This window comes from Rhinatrema bivittatum, chromosome 2 (genome assembly GCF_901001135.1).
Source record: "Rhinatrema bivittatum chromosome 2, aRhiBiv1.1, whole genome shotgun sequence".
Classification (NCBI taxonomy): Eukaryota; Metazoa; Chordata; class Amphibia; order Gymnophiona; family Rhinatrematidae; genus Rhinatrema; species Rhinatrema bivittatum.
In genome coordinates, this window is record NC_042616.1 from 779,046,609 (window position 1) to 779,070,047 (window position 23,439).

Sequence of the window (23,439 nt, forward strand, 5' to 3'; positions counted from 1 at the left end):
TGGCATTTGAGTGCTCAGCCAGGTTAACAGGATGGTTTTATATTAATCCTAAAGGTGATATTTAGCATTCGGTTACCATTTAAAGGGACAGCTGTCCCATGTGCACGTTTATACTGAATTATAAGGGGTACAGGACCCTCAGCTTGATAGATATGATTTAGGCTGCGCTATGCAGCTCTATTCAAAGTAAATTAAATTATTAATGAAAGGTTGGCTTACATCTTAGCATGGTATTGTGGTTCTCATGGGAAGGGCTTGCCAGCAGAGGTCAGCACATGGCAGTGGCCATTTTGGGAGTTTAGCACATGGCAGCGGCCATTTTGGGAGTTTAGCACATGGCAGCGGCCATTTTGGAGGTCAGCACATGGACTTTCAGGATTTTCTTTTTTTTTTTTTTTTTTTTTTAATTACTTTCCTTTTACTCCCCAGGCCCCCCCCCCCCCATGCGCTGGCACTCCCGCCTCCCCCCAGAGTCCGGCCGCCCCTCGCCCCCCCCTCCACCTTCCTCAGCTGCCCCCACCCCCATCCTGTTCCCGTCCAGCCCCCCCAAACTTGCCGGGCCCAAACGTGCGCCCAGCCCCCCCCCCCCCCCGGCTCCTTGCACCCCTCCCCCCCCCCCCCCCTTAGCAGGTGTGCGCACACCCACATTTGGCTACCTATTCATATGCCCCCCCCCCCAAAACTGTGCGAGATCTAACCATTTATTATGTCTACACAGCATGGCTACCACTCAGTTTGCTATGGCTTTTGCCCCGTCCGCACTTATGCCGGACCAGGCTCAGGCTCTAGCCAAGCGAGCACGTCGGAAGCCAAGCAAATTGCAGGAAAACTTTGCGGCAACGCCAGAAGTCGAAAAACGTAAGACCAAGACACAGAGGAATAAGAAGAGGAAATCCGCAAGCACACGACAACCGCGTAGCATCAGCCATTTGGGCTGCTATGTGCCGGAGCAGCCCCCTCCACGGGGCATGACCCCTGCAGCACCGACCCCTGCAGCACCGCCACGAGAGAACTTCGGCAATGTTACCGAACGACAGCTGCGTCAGCTCATGGACCAAACCTGGTCAGCGGCTGCTATCCATGGCACGGACAGGGTGAAGGCAATGCTGGATGCCTTAACGCATACCACTAGCCCATCCCCTGGCTCAGTGCCCATCGGTCCACAGCACGGTGCAGCGGGCAGCTCCAACAGTTCAGCTGGCAACACCCAGCCACCAGCACGTCAACAGACAGCTCATGGACAACACGGGCAACCGCAAGAAGGACAGAACTGTGAGTACCCTGATTTAAACCGGGGCCAGGGTAATGTGCAGGTACCCCCAACACAGCCCAGTTACCCACCACCAAGGAATGGCAGCGAAGTGTGGCTGGGGCCACAAAGCGCTCCTACTGACAATTTCGCTGCTATGAAAGCTATTTTCGATAACTGGCATGGGCAGGGTAATGCTAACACTAGCCCAACACAGGAAACAGGGCAGTCAGGACGACCCATGGGGGATATTTTACTTGTGACCCCAGCCCCAGCTACAGCTGTTGGAACACCAACCACAGCTACAGCGGTTGGAACAACGGTGGGTCAGCTGGGGACCAATGGGCACAATACCACTGGTAGCTCAGCCACGAATGGCAATAACGCTGCACAATACACATGTACAGTGGGCTCACTAACCGCGCATGTGTCAGAGGCGTTAAAAGAGAAAATATGGCGCAGCGAATATGTAGATATATTCGAGCTGCTCAGGAAAGAAGGGGAGGGTTCCGATCCCAAATGCCACGAAGCGTGCAAACTCTCAGCTAGGGAGAAACCCTGCATCGCTAAGACGCTAGCTAATTGGTCAGCAGGATTCAGAATTCTGTCATCAATCATAGGTCAAAAATTTCCTGAAAAATGTTGCTCCTTAATTGCTTACCAGGACGTCATTTGTGGTGCTTATCGCACGTATGGCAGTACGGCTTGGTTGGAGTATGGTGCAGGAGGTTGTCCCTGGCTTCGCTGGCAATGCATACCAGCCGAGTACATGGTTAACTCCTCGCCAACATACTTTTACGGGAAGATTTCCATTTCGGCAAGGTCAGCCCTTTCGTCAAGGGCAAAGGTGGGGGCAAGCCACTAGATTTAGGGGTGGGGGGACTCCCATCTGTAGGCTGTTCAACTCTGGTTTTTGCAGATTCGCTGCTGCCTGCAAATTCAGACACGCCTGCATGGGATGCGGTGCAGGCCACCCTCAAACAAAATGCTCAAGGGGAGGAACCATCCCCCACACAGAGCAACAATAAATTCATTAGAGCACCTACCCCCATTAAGATACATAGCTTGCAGGTCTGTTTAAAGGGTTATCAGCCCAAGGAGGCCAGATGGCTATACAAAGGGTTTTCCCAAGGTTTTCATATACCTTTCATGGGGCCAGAAACCGCCACAGAGGCTAAGAATCTCTTATCTGCGAGGAATAATGAAGAGGTCATTGCACTAAAGATCAAAAAAGAAAGCGACATGGGTAGGTTGGAAGGCCCATTCAAGGACAAACCTCTACCTCATTTTAGGATTTCCCCTCTGGGGGTGGTTCACAAAAAAGAGCCAGGGGAATTCCGAATGATTCACCATTTATCCTTCCCAGAGGGTGGGTCAGTGAATGATTACTTGGACCCCGAAGCATGCTCGGTCGCCTACGCCTCATTTGACCAGGCATTAGACATGGTGAGGCATTGGGGGCAAGGGGCATGGTTGGCAAAAGCCGACATTGAATCAGCCTTCCGCTTGCTTCCAATACATCCAAGCTGCTTCCATCTGTTGGGGTTTCAATTCCAAGGTAAATATTACTTCGATAAATGCCTCCCGATGGGCTGCTCTATATCTTGCGCCTACTTTGAGAGGTTTAGCACATTTGTGCAATGGGCTGTAGAGCAGGACATCGGGAAAGGGAAAATCATACACTATTTGGATGATTTTCTGTTTACCGGCCATAGGGACACACAGGCCTGTGCGCAAGCCCTCGAAGCATTCACCCGGAAAACTGACGAATTAGGCATTCCGCTAGCTAAGCACAAATCAGAAGGACCGTCACAAAAATTGTCATTTCTCGGTATCGAAATTGATACTCTGCAAATGGTCACACGCCTACCGCCCGCAAAAATAGCAGCGTTACGGGCCAACATATCTACTACCGAACAATCACGCTAAAACAAATGCAGTCACTCATTGGTCACCTCAATTTCGCTTGCAAGATCATGCCCATGGGTCGCCCCTTCATGAGAAGATTGTCCCAAGCCACAGCAGGTATTCGCAGGAGCCATCATTTCATTAGAATCACCAAGGAGCTCAGGGAGGACCTCATAGTATGGAAGACATTCCTAGGGGAATATAATGGGCGGACAGTTTGGAGGGACCCGATCATGACCAATAGGGAGCTGCAGCTCTACACCGACGCAGCGGGGAGCGCTGGATTTGGGGCCTATCTGGCTGGGAAATGGTGCGCGGAACGATGGCCAGTACAGTGGGAAGCCATGGGTTTACTCAGAGACATCACTTTTCTCGAATTGTTCCCCATTGTTGCAACAATACACATGTGGAAAGCATGTTTCCACAACAGAAGAGTGGTTTTTTGGTCAGACAACATGGCGGTTGTACAGGCAAAAAATTCTCTCACCGCTCACTCCCCTAGGGTCATTAGGCTATTGCGGGATTTAGTACTGCTCTGCCTGCGCATTAACCTGGTCTTTAAGGCTAAGTACGTTCCGGGGGAAGCTAACGGCATCGCTGATGCATTGTCTCGTTGTCAGTGGTCTCGTTTCAGATTCCTGGCCCCGGAAGCAGAGCATCACCCTTATCACGTCCCTCCGCGGATTTGGGAATTAGGGTGCCCGGATTCGCCTCCATATTGAGATCGGCTCTGGCAGAGTACGGGGAGAGCATATGCACGCGGCGGGAGCCTGTTCCAAAAATTTTGCCAATCAAATAACACGCAAGTTCAAGGGACAATGACAGAGAGAAATGTAACAGAGTTCTTGCTCTACCTCGAACTCGGGAGTATGAAGAGCACAGGCAGGGCAACATGTAGCTGCTATTGTTTTCGTCTCCAAACTATGGGGGATAGGCTCAATTAGCAACTCCTTTCTCATAAAAAAGATATTAGAGGGTTGGCGGAGACAAGAACCAGTTAGAAGGGACGCCAGAAAGCCTATCACACCAATGCTGCTACAAGCACTGGTAAAGGAGCTCCCCAGCCTAGTTTGGGACAATTATGAGGTAAAGCTATGGACCGTGGCTTTTTCACTAATGTTCTTTGGTGCATTTAGAAACAGCGAGCTTATCCCGAGGGCAAAGGTGACCACCAGGGCATCGGATGGGGGTCTCCTGATAGAAAACATAAGGCTGTTTAATGAGACAGTACAGATCTTTCTCAGGCGAGCAAAAACTGATCAACGGGCAGTAGGTCGCTGGATTACATTACACCCTGCTCATACGGGGGTGATATGCCCCGTAAGGGCTACAACAGAATACCTCAAAGTACGCCCGCTGGGGGGAGGGCCCTTCCTAAAACACAAAGATGGCAACGCGCTATCGCGTTACCAGTTTATCAGTATGCTACGCAAAGGCTTGGAAAAGATAGGGGAAGACGCGGGAGCTTATCACACACATTCATTCCGAATAGGCGCAGCATCCTTCGCCAGCAGCGGTTTAAGCGAAGATCAAATTAAGGCGCTAGGGCGGTGGAAATCCGGTAAATTCAAAACATACATACGACCCAATAACCAGACACCCCAATGAACAGTCTCACTGAGAAACATAAAAAGCATATATTTACCGTCCTGTTGCACATAACCGTTTTATTTTGTCCATCATAGACTCGCCAGCGGGGAGCGCGAAAGTGATATGGGGCACTCGTACATTTATTGGGCGCACATTAGAACCAAGAGAAAGACCTCCAGCGAGCAGATGGGCATTCCTCGTAGCAAGGCCAGCTTATTCTGGCTCGGCAAACGAGGGATGAGGGGTCCAACTAATGCCTTGCATCCTCCAATACGCCAGGCAACTACCACAGCCTGATATCATCTGTCAATTGGGCGGTAACGATTTGGTCGCAGTCAAAAACATTGACTTAATAATCACGATCAAGAAGGACTTGACTGCAATTAAGGCTATATGGCCAGCCGTGGTATTGGTATGGTCCCACATTATCCCCCGATTGGTATGGAGGGACGCGAGGTCGCATAAATCCATCGCAAAAGCAGGCGCAAATTGAATAAAGAAGTGGGGACGTGGTTGAGAGCTATAGGGGGATATGTCATCAAGCATGATGATATTTCGCTCTCATGTTCAGGCATTATAGGCCGGATGGGGTTCACTTATCAGACGTTGGGGTAGATATCTTCATCCTGCACTGCAAACGGCCACAGCAGCTTTAATTAATTAGTGGGGGTAGAAAACAAGTAAGGTTTTACTGTTTCCTACTTTGGCGGGTGCCCTCACCGGACCATAAGGGGATGTATCGCTGCATAGAGGGGAAGTTTTTGGTGTTGGGGGAGGGGGAAGGGGAGGAGCACAGCACCAAGGACTTTGCATAGGGGGAAAGCGGGGGCATGGATATAACTAAGCATGGCGGAGACCGAGATAATGGCCGGTCTGGGGGTGGCCCAATGAAGGCCTGGCATAAGCAATAACCGCGGCCCGCAAGGCCAGGGGTGGGAGGAGGCGGCAGAATACTGCACGGAGCGGCAGTAGCCACGGAGGCGTTCACGGAGCGGGATGCCAGTGGCGGGTGTTCCCCTTCACGGAGCGGAAGGCGGGATTGGCATTCACGGAGCGGGGTGCCAATGGTATACCACCTTCACGGAGCGGAAGGATGGAGGGCTGCCGTCTCCAAAAAAGCATTGGGGTGGGAAGAACAAGCAAGGTACCGGTGAGGGCGTGGCATTTAGCTAATGCCAATTGATTAAGCTGCTGCAATATAAAGTAATAAGGTTATAATGTAAAATGCTGGCTGTGGCCGTTTCTTCCACTTAATAAAAGTTATCTTGGCTTACCTACTCTGTTGTCGCGTGGTCAAGGGTGGGAGGGGCGGTCGTCCGTGAGCTACGGCGTGCCAGAGTTATTTTCACTAGCACAGACTATTGTAACACACTCTTCCTTGGATTACCACAGTCAACACTAAGACCACTCCAAATCTTACAGAACTCTGCAGCCAGAGTTCTGACTGGAAAAGGCAGAAGGGACCACATCACTCAAACTCTTGCGGAATTACACTGGCTGCCAATCAAACAAAGAGCACAATTTAAAACACTTTGCACAGTCCACAAGCTAATCAATGAAGAAAATACAGATTGGTTAAACTCTGCATTAAGACTACATGTTCCCCAAAGGAATCTCAGATCAGCAAATAAAGCCTTACTAACCATACCCTCTGAAAAGACAGCTAAACTGACACAAGTAAGGGAAAGAACATTATCATTAGCCAGCCCTATATTATGGAACTCAATGCCACCCGAAATAAGACTAATAAGAGAGCATAAACTCTTCAAAAAAAGCCTAAAAACATGGCTTTTCAAAAAAGCATTTCATAATGAGAATGGGGAATAGGTAGTACTAAGAAACTAGAAAAGGACTTATACACACAGGCAAAAGTCACCAGATAACATATATGCATTCCTTACCTTTATTTTTATCACACTTAAGTTTTAAGTTAAAGAATTACAGTATATCGCATATATGGATAGTCTATTAAGGGAACTTCAATACACACTACATATAGCTTATAATATTTTGAATCATGTATCTGAACAACTTTGGCACCCATTGTTTAAAGTAAAATCTATTTCAAATTTATTTATGTGCCTATTTGTAAACTGTTGTGATGTTATATCACTTAACGACGGTATAGAAAAACTTTTAAAAAAATAAAAAATGTAGCTATTTAATTCCTCAGCCCAATGAAAGGGTCATCATCAGGGGCATTAAACTGCAGACACACAGCTGATTTTTTTCTCCTTCTGATTTTGGAGGTCATTTATTAAGCTGCAATATTTTATCATGGCCGGGGGAGGGGGGGCGTGCAAAATATCCTGGGGGCATTCCCACAATATTTGCCCTCCCCAGATAAAGTTCGAGGGGAAAGGAGCAAAAATGCACAATGGCAGCTCCACTTCACACGGGGCTACCTACCTTCTTCTGAAAGGGCCACACCCCCCCCCCCCCCCCCCCATATACACACACAATGTGCAAAAATCCCCCCAGGGGTTCCAAGTAGACCCCAGCCCCCTCACCCCTGCCACCTGTACAGGCAGCACTAAAATAAAAACATATATATTTGCATTGTGCGGTGATGCCCCTCCCCTTCCCAAACCCCTCCCATTTGTTCAAAATGCCCCCTCTCAATAAAATATCTCCCCATCCAAGCACCACCCACCTCCCCTGTATCTGCCCCCTCACTCCCTGGATCCCCCACCTTACCTTCAACAGGTACCCTAGTGGTCCAACGGCAGCCTAGAGCACTCCCTAACTTCAGACCAATGGAAGCCATTTTCCAAAACGTTGCTGGCCGACCTTTGCCCTTGTAAGGGAAAAGACCGACTGGGCCACCAATGGACCACCGGGGTACTTTTTAAAGGTAAGGGGAGGGCCCAGGAATGGGAAACCACTAGACTCCCATGTAATCTTTGTGCGGAGGGATCCAGGGACTAGGGGGGCAGATACTGGGGAGTTTGGGGTGTTTGAATGGTGGGGATGATTGGTTAGAAGGGCTGTTTTGAAACAAAGGAAAGGAGCTTGTGAAGAGGACAGGGTGAACTGTGCGATGCAAAAATTTGTATTTTTTATTTTTACTTTAGTGCCATCTCCAAGGGGGTAGGGGACAATTTTTGCACATTGGGGGGGAGGGGTAGGTTTTTTTTTTAGACTGCATGGCCCTTTAAATAGCAGCCCCTGGAACAGCATAGGGACCTCAGTTAACGGGGAACAGTTAATTACAACTCTTAGTCATAGCTAACTGGAAAATAAAATGGCTTCAGCCAGCTGTGTTATTTTGTTTGCATTTGCATTTGTAAATTGTATGCATGCAAAGCAGCTAATTTCAAATGGGGGCAGATTCTGGTTCAAAATATTGTGCAAAATCGCAAATATCACTCGATTAAACAGTATTTTACACACACAATGAATGCTGTTTTTCGTGAGTTAATTCCTTATTGCAGCTTAGTAAATATACCCTTTGTGTGCTTGTTCTTTTTTGGTTTCAGTTTGGGGATTATGAAACACTTACTTTCACCCTGGCTTGGCCTGCTAGCTGTTATCATCTGATTCCATTTCTTCTTCTTACTTCAGGCTTTGGAATCCATTATGAGCTGAGGAGAGTGCATTCTCCATCTGATAAGTAAATGTTGCTAAACTTTGATGAAATTCTGGACTACCCAGGACTGCATGTTTGGGGAAAGATGTAGTGAGAGGATTTAACCAAACATGTAGCATTCTGTCGGGCCAATTCAGTACAGTGCACTGAGCTGAGCCGTAAGAGGTACTAGCGCCTTGAAAACGTGCATCCAAACTCACGAAAACTAATAGCGCTCATCACGTGCAAATGCATGTTGATGAGCCTATTAGTTAGGCACCCGGGATACTGAAAGTAAAATGTGCGGCCAAGCCTGCAGGCAGGCAGGCGTTAACCATAGACGGCACCGGGTAAGTGTACAGAAAAGCAGAAAAAACTGGTTTTCTGTACACCCTCCGACTTAATTTCATAGCGATATTAAGTCAGAGGCCCCCAAAATAAAAAAAACCCAAAACTTCTTCTTCAAGAAAAAATAAAAATCTGCCCGCGGGAGAACCGGCGCTCTATGTTGAGCGCCTGCTCTCCTGACGCGCGCCCAGGCACCTCTCCTAGGCAAGCAATTCTGTATTTAAATGAGGGCCCGCGCTAACAAGGAGGCGCTAGGGACACTAGCGCCTCCTTATTAGCGGAAGCGGGGTCGAAAATGGACACTCAATTTTGCCGGCGTCTATTTTCCGAACCAGTGGCTGTTAGCGGTAAAATGTTAGCCTGTAAAATTAAGCGTCGGTTGTCGGTCCCGCTGACAGCCGCCACTTCCGCTTCCTGGGCGCGCGTTGGGAGGGCTCAACACAGAGCGCCGGTTCTCCCGCGGGTTGCTTTTTTTTTTTTTTTATCGGCCTGATAGTACACTGTTCCCTCTAAGCTGCGCCCTTGCGTGGCCGTACACAATTTTTCTTGCACCGCGCACAGCTTTCACACCCTACGCAGGAAGACCGGAGAGGCCATGGCCCGAAGCAAGGAAAGCAGCCCACCCCACCATGGCACGAAGAAAAGAAGAGGCCCCCAATCTCTGGGTGCTCCCGCGTGGCCCGGAAATAAAGCGTTGCCGGAGCTGCGCAAGCAGGAAGGAGGAGGAGCGTTGGCCCACCGTGCAGAAAAGGAGCAGTGTCTGTGGCAGGGCCACCACAGACCCCGTCTCACGCGGCCCAGGAAGAGGAGGGGCAGAGGGGAGAGGGAGGCTGAGGCCCTGAAGAGAGACTGTATGTGAGAGTGAGAGAGCTGGAGAGTATGTGTGAGAGAGTATGTGTGAGGGAGAAACAGCATATGAAAGTGAGAGTGTGTGTGTGTGTGTGTGTGTGAGAGAGTGTATTTGCCTCTGAAGTACTACATTGTAAATGCATTGGAATCCTGGGTGGAGGAAAGGCATTAGTTATACCTTTAGTTGTCTTTATTATTTATTTATATCTATCTGTCTATCTATACATAAATGTGCTTTGGTTTAAATGTTATATGTCTAAAATTTAAAAAAAATAGTAAATAATAAAAAAGATATATATATATATATATATATATAGCACATAAATCAAAGGACATTTACAAATAATAACCACAATTGAGATTCAAATTCTAGGTAAGCCAAGCACAGAGCCAGGTATTCTAAACCCCAGGTCACAGAGAGAGTGTCAGACCTTCTCTCTAATCACAGGTGGCTCCTCCACTTCTATTGCATGATCTGTTTCCGCATAACCATCAAGCACTTTAGGATCCACATCTGTGTGCGAGGCAATCCTTGTAACGAAACAGCACCCAGCGTCCAAGACTGCACTAACGTGGACCCCATGCGTTGCTTCCCTAGGTCACTGCACAGGGCATTGCCACGCCGCCGCCCGCAACAGACGTGACGGACAACTACAACCGCACGCAGTACTGTAAGTGGCCCTGCGAGTGCCCCGAGTTCCTACCAGGATGTCCTGTGGGCGTCAGCCTGATCATGGACGGGTGTGACTGCTGCAAAGCCTGCGCCAAGCAGCTGGGGGACAAGTGCACCGAGGCCGACACCTGCGACCCTCACAAGGGGCTCTACTGCGACTACAGCAGGGACAGGCCTAGGTACGAGATAGGAGTGTGCGCACGTAAGTCTCATACCCATCCTTCACTATCTTTGTGTGGTACAGACCTGCTCATCTGCCTGAACACTGCTGAGTTGTGTAGGTTCCCAGCATGGCCACAATGAATGCGCCACAGAGGCAACAGAAAGTGAGATTCGAGCAGGAGGCACAGCATAGTAAATTCCATGCATGGGAAATGTACCTCTTTTCTGGACTCAACACTACCTCCTTCTCTCTGGAACCCCTCTCATGTCTCAAAATCAGATGAGCCTCTGGCCGATTCCTGTTGTCAGCAACTCTTCAGGTCCTTCCTCTGTTTGGCAGTCTTACCTCTGACTCCCTGAGAGGACGCTCCTTTTACTCCAGGTTCTGATGAGCAATATGGACTTAAACCTCTCTTCCGTGACTCTACTTCCCATCTTCACCAAACTCTCAGGCATTCACTCTCGGGAACCCCAAGACACTTTTCCACAACCTTTTGGCACCAGCCACCTGCTCACCCGCTCCTTCAGGCACCCCGCTCTGTTGAGAGAGGGTCCAACAGACCTCTCCCTGTCAAGAAAAAACCCCCCACACCTGCACCTTTCTGTTGGAAAGGCACCCCAGCTGGGCAGCGGAATTTTGTTAAACCTATGACCCCTCCCACCTCTCTAAACACGCCTGCTCTACTTTGACATCACTGTTGACACCACTGACTCTGCACTAGTAAAGGGTAAACTCTGGGATTCCCTTACATAAAGATATCAATAAGAAATACATCTCAAAGATAAACACATTCCCTTTAGACGTTAGGCTAGCTTATCATCTGTAGATAGACTAGGCCATCGTAAGGTTCCATTTCTGGAGAAGCACTTTCTTTTAATGCCTACTTTCCTTTTCATGCCACACATAAGTAAGAACCTGGGATAAGGGATGTGGGAGTAGCCCATGTATACAGGACTAAGGATGGTCTTATAAATAACGGGAATATCCTGGAAACACTTTTCCAATCTCACCCAATATGCAGTCTCAGTCTTGTGCGACTAACGGATGGTCTCTCTTTTAATGACTGCCTAATAGTAAGATCTCAGTTCAGGAAACAAGAGGCCTTCCTAGCACTAATCAGGGTTTTCCAAGCAACTCTCGGCTTCTTCCCTAACTGCATACATTTAGCCCTCCTATCACACACCAGTCTGAAAAACTATTTGGAGTTCGTATAAAAAAGATGGAGCTCACTTCACTCCAGATGTTTGGGCCTCTGCAGTCAAAAATCGGGTTATGCAGAATAACTGTTGTTGTTAAAGGGAATATGTGATGCTATCCAGTGTGGTTTGAAATGTATTCTGAAGAAGCTGAGAAGATAGATTCCAATGCTGTCCATTATCAGGCTCCTCTCCACCTCCGGCCACAACCACAAAGGGTTAGTCACCCACTTAGACACCTGGCGGTCCACTTTCAGCTGCCAGCCGGCTAGCAAACAGTTAAATGCATGTTGATGGCCCTATTAGGTATGCTCGCGGGATACAGAAAGTAAAATGTGCAGCCAAGCCGCACATTTTACTTTCAGAAATTAGCGCCGACCCAAAGGCAGGCGCTAATTTCTTCCGCCACTGGGAAAGTGCACAGAAAAGCAGTAAAAACTGCTTTTCTGTGCACCCTCCGACTTAATATCATGGCGATATTAAGTTGGAGGTCCCGAAGAGTAAAAAAAGTTAAAAAAAAAAAAAAAAATTTGAAGTCGGCCGGCGGCTGTCGGGCCAAAAACCGGACGCTCTATTTTGCCGTCGTCCGGTTTCCGAGTCCGTGGCTGTCAGCGGGCTCGAGAACCGATGCCGGCAAAATTGAGCGTCGGCTGTCAAACCCGCTGACAGCCGCCGCTCCGGGCTAAAAGGAGGCGCTAGAGACGCGCTAGTGTCCCTAGCGCCTCCTTTTCCCCGTTTCTACCGCGCCACCTAATTTGAATACTGAATCGCGCGCACCGGGAGAGCGGGCATTCGTCCGCTCTCCCGCGGACTTTACTCAATCGGCCTGAAAGTTAGCTGAATAAACTTATCTGGCTAACTCTGCTGGGATATTCGGTGGCACAGTGTGCCGCTGTATAATATACCTGGCTGTGTCAAAATCAGAGGAGCCTCTAACCGATTCCTTTCCTCAGCAGCTCCTAGCTCTCTGCTCTCTGGCAGTCCTAAAGTTATCTGGCTATATTAGTTGGGTAATGCTGGAAATCGGCCCCACCCTGCTCTGGACTTATCCAACTAAAAAGGTTAGCTTGCTAAGTCCAGAGTGGCCAGACTGGCATTTTGTAGTTTGGGACTTGGTCAGACAAATGGCTTTCGATATTTTATTTGCCTCCCTGAGGTCTCTACCCCAAATAGATTTGCTACTGTTCAAAGCAGAAATGCAGTTTGTCAGACCATCCTTTAGCCCATGTGACCCACAATGTTTGAGGTAAAAAACAAATTGCCATTTTTCTTTTTCCTTCTGTGGAAAATCACAGAGGCTAAGCTGTGTTCCCCACTGTCCTTCCACTCTGTCTGATTGCATTGGAATGGAATTGTAAGAGAGGGAAGAGAGGGAAAAGAGGGAAGAGGGTCCTTTTTACAGGCATTTAAAGAGACAGTGCCATGATCACCACAGTATTTGTTTTGTGGAAAGTATCGAACAAGCATAGACATAGTTTGAGTGTTTAATTTGAGGGGGAAAGGGGCAAGGGATAAGGAAGTCATATTTGAAGGTGGAGGTGCAAACTTTTCCCCCACTCTCACTCTCACTAGCACTCTCTCCCTTCCCCTAACCCTAGTGCTCTCGCCTATTTCTTCCCCCTCCCAACCATAATTTGCAACATCTATCCCCTGCTCCTCTGCAACCTCTGCTCTCTCCTTCTCTCTTCCCCTCTGCCCTGCAACCTCTGCCTCTCTCTCTCTGCCCTGACTTGCAACCTCTGCCTCTCTCTCCCCCCCATCCTGCGACCTCTGCCCCCTTTCGCTCTCCCCAGCCTACAGTCTCCACCTCTCTCTTTCTCTCTCTCTCTCTCTCTCTCTGCCTTTCCCCCTGCCCTGCAAACTGCCCCGCTCTCTGTCTCTTCCCCTCCAACCTCTGCCTCTCTCTCCCCCCCCACCGCACCGCCTTGCAATCCCTCTCTCTCTTTCTCTTGCCCACCTGCCCTGGAACCTTTTTCTCTCTCCCCTCTATCTACCATCCTGCAAATTGGATCTATTCTTTGGGATCCGGCTGGGTACTTTTTGTGACCTGGATCGGCCACTGTCAGAGACAGGATGCTGTGCTTAATGCAACCTTGGTCTGACCCAATTTTTAAGTTCTGCCACATCTCCCTCTCCCTGATCTGCCTGACCCTCCTCTCCATCTCCTGTCAAGAATTCTCAGGCAGCATCAACCCCCTCCTCCACTTTTCTGTCTTCCCTCCCTTCTCACCTGCAGGCCGAGACAGAACGGTGCGCTCGGCATGTGATGAGCGCTATTAGTTTTCAGGGGGGGGGGGGGGGGGTTTGGCCGTGTGCTTCTGATGCGCATCTATTATCCCTCATACTGTAAGGGGTGATAGCTTATTGAAAACACGTGGCCAACCCCCCCCCCCCTTCCCCCGAATACTAATAGCGCTCATCACATGCAAATGCATGTTGATGAGCCTATTAGTAAGTCGCTCAGGATACTGAAAGCTGAGCAACCCAGAAAAGTGTGCAGAAGAGCAGAAAACACTGCTTTTCTGTACATCCTCCGACTTAAAGTCCTAGCAATATTAAGTTGGAGGAGCCAAAATTTTAAAAAAATCTGCCCACCGGTCAGTGGGTTAGAAAAACAGATGCTCAGTTTTACCGGCGTCCGTTTTCCTAACCCATGGCTGTCAATGGGTTCAGAAATGGACACCGATAAAATAGAGCATTGGTTGTTGGGACCCCCTGACAGCCACCTCTTCACTAATAAGGAGGCGCTAGGGACGCGCTGTTGTCCCTTTTGCCTCCTTATTAGCGTGACACCTTATTTAAATAGAGAATCGTGCTCCCAGGAGAGGTGCCTGGGCGTGCTTCGGGAGAGTGGGCGCTCAACACGGAGCACCTGCTCTCCCGCATTTTTTACTGTATTGACATGTTGGCATGATGCAGACAAGTATCCCAACACATTTGTTAACCACACATGCCTCATTCCCGCCCTCCCCCGACATTCATACATCATCCTCACATTCAGTCTCACACTTGACACGAATGGGACATAAGCCATGCTTTCATGCCAGCACTCAGGCCCATTACTCATGCTCACACTTCACTAAACCTACGCATTAATGCACATTAGATGTTAGATGTTGAAATTATTTAAAAAATGAATTACTTTTTTTTTTTTTTTTAAGTCCAAACTAAACCTTTGATGTTTTCCTCATCCCTTCCTGGATGCTTCCTGTCCCCTACTTGCCATGCCTTTTCCTTTTAAAGATGAGTTGACCATATAGGAAAAGACAGCTACTGGAATGTCGTTTCCCCTACTGAATATCAATTGGAAAAGAGAGCTCATGGCAGGGGAGCTAAAATTGTATCTCTGTATTGAATTTCATGCAAAAACCAAACCACACCATGGAAAAGACTAGTTTCTCATTCTAGATTAGAGGCCTGAACCTGCTCCTTAAGGTCACTCAGCTTTTCAGGATATCCACAGGGTCAGGGCCAGCGGTGGACCTCACCTTCCACTTTTTCCTAGTGAGGGTCAGCATGATTTGACATGACCTGGCAGATAATCACTGCTGACCACAATGAATATGCATTATATGTGTTTGTATATTCGCCTCCATTGTTTGCAAATATATTTCATGCATATTCATTGTAGAGACTTTGAAAACCTAACTGGCCGGGTGGTCCTTGAGGGCTAGATTCAGGCCACTGATTTAGACAACTTTGTTCTTACAAAACCATAATTTAATATTAAAAACCATCAAAGCTTTTTGTTTCTAATATTCTTTTTTTCCTAGCACTGGTCGGCATGGGCTGCATTCTGAATGATGCTAAATACAGCAATGGAGAGACCTTCCAGCCCAACTGCAAATATAATTGCACCTGCATTAATGGGGCAATAGGCTGTGTCTCCATGTGCACCAGTTCGCGGCCGCCCCTGGTCTGGTGTCAGAACCCAAAGAGAGTCAAAATGGCTGGCATGTGCTGTGAACAGTGGATATGCGATGATTCCAGAAGAATCCGGAAGGCATCGCCGAGGCACGTGCCCTCCTCAGGTATGGCTGCAGTGTGCCGGATTCGCCATTGATCACATTTTGGCAGCAGGTAAAAGAAGAGAGATATCTCTGAGACATACCTGGCCTGTGAACTTTTGCCTTGTGGTCAGCCTGCGGCTGGCATGGATGAGTGCTGGGATGAGGAGGAGATGTCAATCACCCCCATCCTCTTGCACCCCGCCACTACTTATCATGCCTCGTGCTGCCCCTGGCATTCAAACCCCCCCCCCCCCTCCTCAGCTCACCTAATCAGCTACTTCTCATTTTCCCCGAAATTAACGTCCCTTGCACTACCCCATCAAATATTTATCTCCTCTCACATCACCATCAACCCCTCAAGCATTTACTCTCTCAGACCACCAGCATTCATCCCTTTTAGGGCTGCCAACTGGCTTCAGATTCACCCACCAGGGATAATTCAGTCCTGGATTTATCCCATTACATGCAGGGATTTGTATTTCTGATCTCCCTATTGCAGTTCCTAAAAAAAAAAAAAATAGCAAGGCTACAAGTCCCTGCATGCAATGGAGTAATCCCTAGTGGGTGAATCTGGGTGTCTCCTTCCTCTACCCCAACTATCCTCAGCTGAGTCCTGGGACCACAGAGAACTGCCTGGTGCAATCTCCACACACTGACTGGTGTTGAAACTGAATTATGACTGCAAAAGGACTCCTATTTTGATAATGTGCCTAACAACACATTTAAGGGGTGATGATGAATCATGTATTTTTCCATTTACACTTTCATCTCCGACTGAACTGGCTCTGGGAGTTCCCATACCTCTTAGGTCACCCCCTGATACCTGAAACCAAACAATATTGCTTTCCATCTCAGGAAGACATCTTCTGTTTTCCTTGCTGTATCTCTTTGTGCTGACTCTTCCCCAGATGTGAAGTACCATTCTGGCACCAGGTTACACAGGCTAGGGGAGGCAGCGTGAAACTCCTTCTCCCTGAAGAGTCAAGGTGGACACCTGTGGGGGTTTTAGATCTGGAATGCTACTGAGCTCAGAGACGGGGCTTTCTCCTTCCCTGAGAGAATCTTCCATTGACTGGGAAACCCCCTTCCCTAGTCCCTTTATCTTAAAGAAAATAGGGAGAGGGAGAGAGCCTCCCCTGCACAAAGCAGCTCCTTCGCCGTCTCGGTGCCTCCCTCTCCTGCCGCCTCCGTGACTCTTCTGGAAACCCTGGAGGTCTCTCCGTACCCTTACAGGCACAGTCCCCTTTGGCGACCTCTTACAAATGGATTATACCACCTCCCTGCTTCATCAAAATGTGTCCTTTTCAAAGGGGAATCTAAGGGGTACCTGTCTTAAAAGGAACACCAGCAGGGAGGGGTTAAAAGGGGAATGAGATAACTTGCGGCCTTTTTTTTTTTTTTTAAACCCTGGTTGCAAGGGCAAAGGCGGGCAGAACTGAAGCAGCGGGCTCGGCTCATCCTCAGATGTGAGCTCCCGCCACGCGGCTTCAAAGTCCTGCCTGCTTCCCTCTGCGGATCTCTGCTGCCGCACCGTGGCTGCGTGGAAGTGCCAGCCTGCGTGGCGCTGTCCACCCTGGCTTGGAAATGCTTCAATAAAACAATTAATTGTGCGTGTGAAGGGGATAAGCCTAAAGACTTTTAGAAGAAAAAAAAAACAAAAAACATGGCGTAAGTAAGTAGGTGGTGACGAATAACAGAAGGGTTTCTATATTTCTCATTAGAAAATGTTCAGATTCCCATGTCCACCCTGATAGCCTCTTTTTCATTTCTATCCTTTAAGTTCAGCACTACTCGAGGTAGATGCAGTTGTTCTCGCTGTTTACTGTTTCCCTGAAAAAATGCCCAACGCTGAAGAGCCTAAGATTTTTTTAAAGGAGAAATAAAACCGTCTTCTATTACCACCATTGGTTAGCCTGAGCCATTCAAGGTTATTTTTATAGTGCTCTCATATTTGTTTGCCTGTTGGATAGTCTTCAGCTGTAGTGCTGTCGCAGCCTGCCCCCAGGCTCATCTTTAGGCACGTGTGAATGGCGCGACCACAGCAGGCCCTGCTTCATGGATCCAGCTGCTAGGAGAGCCCAGTGACAGTAGATTGTCACTGAGCACGGGGGACTAAGAAAAGGCCTGCGTTATCACAAGGCGCCACAGCAGCCCAATGATGACCTTGTCTGCCCCCAATCCGGGTGTCTGCCATTTATAAAAGGGGGCGGTCCAAAACTGAAGTGGCAGAGTCATTCAATCACAGCCATCAAGATTTCTCCCCACTGTCCCTGCTGCTCCAGCCATTGATGGAGGAGCCCAGGTTGACTGGTTTCAGAACCTGGAAGCCACCTAAGTGGGCTCTTATGGCAAACAACAGTTGTCACTGAACTGCAATGGATAGGACTCCTTCCCTTCCATGGGCTTTACGTCCACATTAGGAGTCACCACTAGGTGACATTAAGGATAATACAGTGAAATCCTCTGCTCAGTGTGTGTTGGCGGCAAAGAAAGCAAATGGAATACTAGGAATTATTAGGAAAGAAATGGAAAATGAAACAGAGACTAACAGAGTGCCTCTGTACCACGCCATTGTGCATCCACATCAAGTATTGTGTGCAATTCTGGTCACCACATCTCAAAAGAGATATAGTAGCATTAGAAAAGGTACAGAGAAGGGCAATCACGATGATAAAGGGGACGAATTGATTCCCCTAAGAGGAAAGGCTAAAGAGTTTAGGACTCCAGCTTGGAGAAGAAACATGAATGGATTGGATCGGGTAAACATTAATCAGTTGTTTACTCTTTCAAAGAGTACAAAGACTAGGGGACATACAATAATGTTACTAAGTAGTACATAGTAATGACAGCAGAAAAGGACCAAATGGTCAATCCAATCTGCCCATTCCATGCAGGTTACCTCCATAGGGTAGTAACTGCCTCTCCATGCAGTTATCCCCAAGCCTTATAACCCATAAAATATTATTGCTAGCAACATTTTTACTGGGTGATGAGCCTTCTTGAAAATTCAGGCAGTGCTGCTTGACGTGCTTTGCTTATTAACTTGGCCATAGAAGCAGTTCTGTGCTTGTTCAGTTCTCCAGACCATAAAAGTCAGGGCTGTGATGGCTTCTGTCTGAATCCAATCCCCCTTTCCCCCACCCACACCACCAAACGGAGGGTGATGTTGCAATTGCATCAAAAGCATCAAGGCATATTGGCTAAAGGTAGTAATCCCCATGCCTTCTGTTAAGAGTAGTAACTGCTGCTCCTTGCAGGTTACCCCCATGCTTATCAGTACCCTACACCATAAAAGTTGGGGCCCTGATTCCAATTCCCCTTTTGCCCCCTGCCATCAAAGCAGAGAGCAATATTATATTTGTAATATAAGCATCAAGGCTTATTGGTTAAGGGAAGTAATCTCCATGCTTTCTGATAAGGGTAGTAACTGCCGAACCAGCAAGTTCCCCCCTGCACGCTTATCTCATTTCTGCTTTTGTATTCACCACCTCCTCTGGAAGGGCATTCCAGGCATCCACCACCCTCTCCGTGAAGAAATATTTCCTGACGTTGGTTCTGAGTCCCCCCCCCCCCCCCCCCCACCTCCTGATTCCTTTATAATGGAAAAGGTTTGACGTTGTGCATCATGAAAACCTTTCAGGTATCTGAAGGTCTGTATCATATCTCCCCTGCACCTCCTCTCTTCCAGGGTGTACATATTCAGATCCTTCAGCCTCTCCTCATAGGTCTTCTGATACAGACCCACACCATTTTGGTCTCCTTTCTCTGGACAACCTCCATGCTGTCTCTATCCTTCTTGAGATACAGGCTCCAGATCTGAACACAGTACTCCAGGTGAGGCCTCAGCAAGGACATTCTCACCTACTTTTTCTTACTTGTTATTCCTCTCTCTGTGCAGCCCAGCATTGTTTCACCGCCTTCAGATCGCCAGACACTATCACACCATCGTCCCAGTCCATGCACATCGGTCTTTCACTCCCATCACATACAGCTCTTTTGGATTACAGAACCCCAGATGCATGACTCTGCTCTTCTTGGCATCGAATCCCAGCTGCCAAATCTTCCACCAAGCTTTATTAAATTACTTTTCATTCTCTAAAACAAATAGGAGGAAATATTTTTCTTATTCAATGTATAATTAAGTTCTGGAATTTGTTGCTGAAGAATGTGGAAAAGATTGTTAGTGTAATTGGGTTTAGGGATATACCTACAGTACTTGAATGTAATCTACTTTGAAGTGCCAAAGAGCGGAATAAAACAATCAAATAAATAAGGTTTGGAGAAGTTTCTGGAAGAAAAGTCCATAAATCACTATTAAAGTGGATTTGGGGAAATCCACTGCTTGTCTCTGGGATGAGCAACATGGAATCTGTATCCTTTTGAGATCCTTGTGACCTGGATTGACCACTGTTGGAAACAGGATACCAGGCTTGATGGATCTTTGCTCTGACCCAGTATAGCAAACCTTATGTTCTTAAGGTCTCTCTTCACAGTCCACTAAGCAGGAGTTGGGTCTCAACCTGCGCTGCCATTGAGACCTCTGTCTGAGCCTAATGCTTTGTCCTTGGAAACAAGACACATTAGAAATATATTGGAAGAACCTAACTTCACTTTGTTTCTTGCTTGTAACCCACACAGGAGGAGAAAATGAATCTTGGCACAAAAACTGCATTGGTCAGACCAGTCCCTGGAGCCCATGTTCTAAAACGTGTGGGATGGGCATCTCCACCAGGATTTCGAACGACAATGAAGAGTGCCGGCTGAGCAAGGAGCGTCGGATCTGCAACCTGCGGCCGTGTGAGGTGGACATCACAAAGCATATCAAGGTGCAAACACTAGCTTCCCGTTACCAGGTGGTTTCCGGCATAGTCTGCAAAGAGCTGCAAAAGGTCCTGGGTGAGAATCCTGAGAAAATAAGTAAAGCCCATGAACCTTGAGTTGAAAAACGGTGAATTGTGCACTCTAACCCCAACAGTGGGTCTCTTTATAATTATATCTCATGCCGACTCTGCGATGAGCACCCAGGACATTGCTAGCTGAAATGCTGAAAGTTGTGTTATCAATATTACTCTAAACAAAAGAGGAGAACATCTGCTCATCAAAAGTGATAAACACAAGGCAATAAATCGAGAGCAGGAACTTAAATAGTCCAAATCTTCATTGCTTTAAAGTAATCAGTATTTTATTGTACTTCAGGGCGACTACTCCACAAGCTCTAGTAAAACATACAGGTTTTCCATCCGGTCCCCCGACATGGACCGTGTTTCGCCAAGAGCTGCGTCGGGAGAGACTGAGTACAACGTGTTATTTCAACCACTAGGATCAAAACAGACCAATAAATAGTAATAGCCTGAAAGACTATATAGGGCAATTAATTAATGTATACGCCGGGACACATACCTTCACTCAGGTCCAGCTTGGTTTAAAGGGAGAGCAAGCGGTACTTACAGAGACGCCAATTTAAAGAACTGTAAAATGGCGCGAAAGCAGGTAACCAATCAGGAAAGAGCAACATGAATGACTACAACCAATCAGAAAAACAGGCATACAGTCATAGGAAATGGAACCATTCAATTTCATTATTTAACCCAGTCGGGGCCAGACAATTTAACTGAAAAATCCATTTCTGTTCCCTACGTGTGAGAATCTCTGAAAAATTCCCCCCACGTAAGGGTGGAGTCAGAATATCAATAACCAAAAATTTAAGGTCAGTTTCCAGATGCCCCAGTGACATTGTGATGGTATTTAACTTAACGACGGTATAGAAAAATTTTAAATAAATAGAATAAAATAAACTCTAGCCAGCTCCGACCGCTGTTGAAATGTTGCTTTGTGCAATTCAGGAAACGGTAACAGCTTGTAGTAGTGTGACCCCTGTTAATCTCCGTTCTCTCCCCCCCTTTAGCCTGGGAAGCAGTGCTTGGCAGTTTACAGACAAGACGAGCCAGTGAACTTCACTCTGTCTGGGTGCACGAGCAAGGCCTCGTACAGGCCGAAATACTGCGGTGTGTGCATGGACGACCGGTGCTGCACCCCGTACAAATCCAAGACCATCGAGGTGAGCTTCCAGTGCCCGGACGGCAGCGGCTTCTCCCGGAACGTGATGTGGATTAATGCCTGCTTTTGCAATCTCGGCTGCCGGAAGAACCCCAATGACCTCTTTCACGACCTCGCCCACTACCACGACTATTCAGAAATCGCTAATTAGCAGGTTTGGAGCAGGCCAGGCCCACACTCTGGTTTTACAGAGACTGAACGCCGATAGGAGTCTTGGAGGTGGTGGTGTGGAGTCTCTTGAGCTGAGAGACCTGTTTGCCACAGGCTGCCTCTTGGGAAGCTTTCATCTGGCAGGACATCAATGTTACGGCAAACTTCTTTTTTTATTTTTTTTTCTGTACAGTAGCTTCACAGAAGTATTTCTGTATCTACGTTACCACAAAGTAAAGGTGCATCGCCTTAAAAGTTCTCGTTTTGTTGTGGATGATATAAAAACGGGACATCTATACCACTGGAACTTTGATTGCCAGCTTTCCAGAAGTTGTTTCGAAGTGCATTACGGCGACAGAACACTTATAATGGACTAAATTACCACTCAGAAGACATCAAATGCTTACCTTTTAAATGACCTGCACACCAAACGAAATCTGCAGGGAACTGGCATTGCATCGGTTTGTGGTCGCATTTGCTTAGGTACTCACCACAATTAAAATACTTTTGTGTACTCTTAAATCACTGCATGGTGAAAGTGGCTTCTGAAGCTCAGGCTGCATTTTTATCCCCGACGATGACATCATGAAACTGTTGGAAACAGGAAGCTGAACTTTGCTTCTAAAGATTAATTTACAGAAAAAATATTTATTACAGCTTGGGGGAGGGTGGAGGGGAAGCCTGACATTTCAGTCCCCAGAAGAGAACCTTTATCAGGGAGAGCACAGCTTGAACTTTGTGAGTCTTATTTACTGGACTGTGACGGGAGTAGCACAAAGTGCTATTAACTTTGTAATACAGCAAGGCAGAGATAAATAACCTTCAAAAAAGCCTACACAAAAGTGCCTTGTTGCGCTGCATGGATACTGTCATAAAGTATTCTGCTTCCCACAATAGCACTATCATCTTTCATAATTTGTGTGTGTGTGTGTGTGATTTTCATTTTGTGTCTTTCTTTGCTTGATTTCATTTTTAAAATGGGTTGTTGTTTTTTTTCATTTTTCCCCAATTTGATGGTTAGTGCACACTAATTCCAAGTTAGTGCTCAGTAACCTGAAACTCAAAAAATTAACCACAGTTTCAGCCTTTTTTCTTTTGTTTTGTGGTTCCTACGAAATGAAAACAAAATAGACAATGTTCATTTTAAAAGAATGCACATCCCAACTCCGGGGCAGCGTGGCCTAGTGACTGAACCAAGAAGGCATCAGAGTTTCTCCTCTAAAAAGTATTCAGGGGTAACCCTTCCTCAGCTTGAAGTCTAGAACCATCCGGCAAAATACTTATCATGTGTAAGCAAGGCAGCACCTTCAACAGAGGGCTGCTATATTATTTGACAGATTGTTTATTTATTTCATGTTAAAAGCCATATCAAAACTAAACTAATAAACCTATATTTTGAAAGGCAAGTCATTGCATGGTGCCTGTAATGTGATGGGGAAACAAGGTCATGGTGTAGCATCACTACCATCACTGCTAAAGATTGTAGTTCTCCTGATCATGAGAGCTCCAGCGACTCCGAAGTACTCCAGCAACCAGGGGGCTTGGATAAACTGCTCCAGCGTATCTGCCTTCACAAGAATAAAAAAAAAGCTAAGCAGAATACTTTCAGTGGGGGGTGGGGGGGGGTGAGGACATGCTTAGCTTTCAGATACTGCTCTGCCTTTTCCTGCTTACAAAT

The 23,439-nt window shown here is 47.4% G+C and overlaps 2 protein-coding genes across 4 annotated transcripts in view; both read left to right on the forward strand.

Moving 5' to 3' along the window:
* CCN4 (cellular communication network factor 4) overlaps nucleotides 1-23,167 on the forward strand; it is a 52,012-nt gene extending 28,845 nt beyond the window's left edge. Inside the window, exons 1-5 of one of the 3 annotated variants that reach the window (XM_029592057.1) lie at nucleotides 640-1,272; nucleotides 10,111-10,387; nucleotides 15,318-15,575; nucleotides 20,193-20,380; nucleotides 21,460-23,167. In XM_029592057.1, coding sequence (XP_029447917.1) covers nucleotides 1,237-1,272; nucleotides 10,111-10,387; nucleotides 15,318-15,575; nucleotides 20,193-20,380; nucleotides 21,460-21,762 — 1,062 coding nt within the window. In that variant the 5' untranslated portion in view covers nucleotides 640-1,236 and the 3' untranslated portion in view covers nucleotides 21,763-23,167. Of the gene's footprint in view, nucleotides 1-639; nucleotides 1,273-10,110; nucleotides 10,388-15,317; nucleotides 15,576-20,192; nucleotides 20,451-21,459 lie in introns of those variants that run through there. The other 2 variants (XM_029592058.1, XM_029592055.1) reach the window with 2 other exon arrangements.
* LOC115085724 lies at nucleotides 1,272-5,505 on the forward strand. The gene is made up of 2 exons (XM_029592054.1): nucleotides 1,272-3,080; nucleotides 3,200-5,505. Exons 1-2 carry the CDS (start codon nucleotides 2,399-2,401, stop codon nucleotides 3,877-3,879), a joined length of 1,362 nt encoding a protein of 453 aa, XP_029447914.1. The 5' UTR covers nucleotides 1,272-2,398; the 3' UTR covers nucleotides 3,880-5,505.
* Nucleotides 23,168-23,439: the final 272 nt, after the last annotated feature.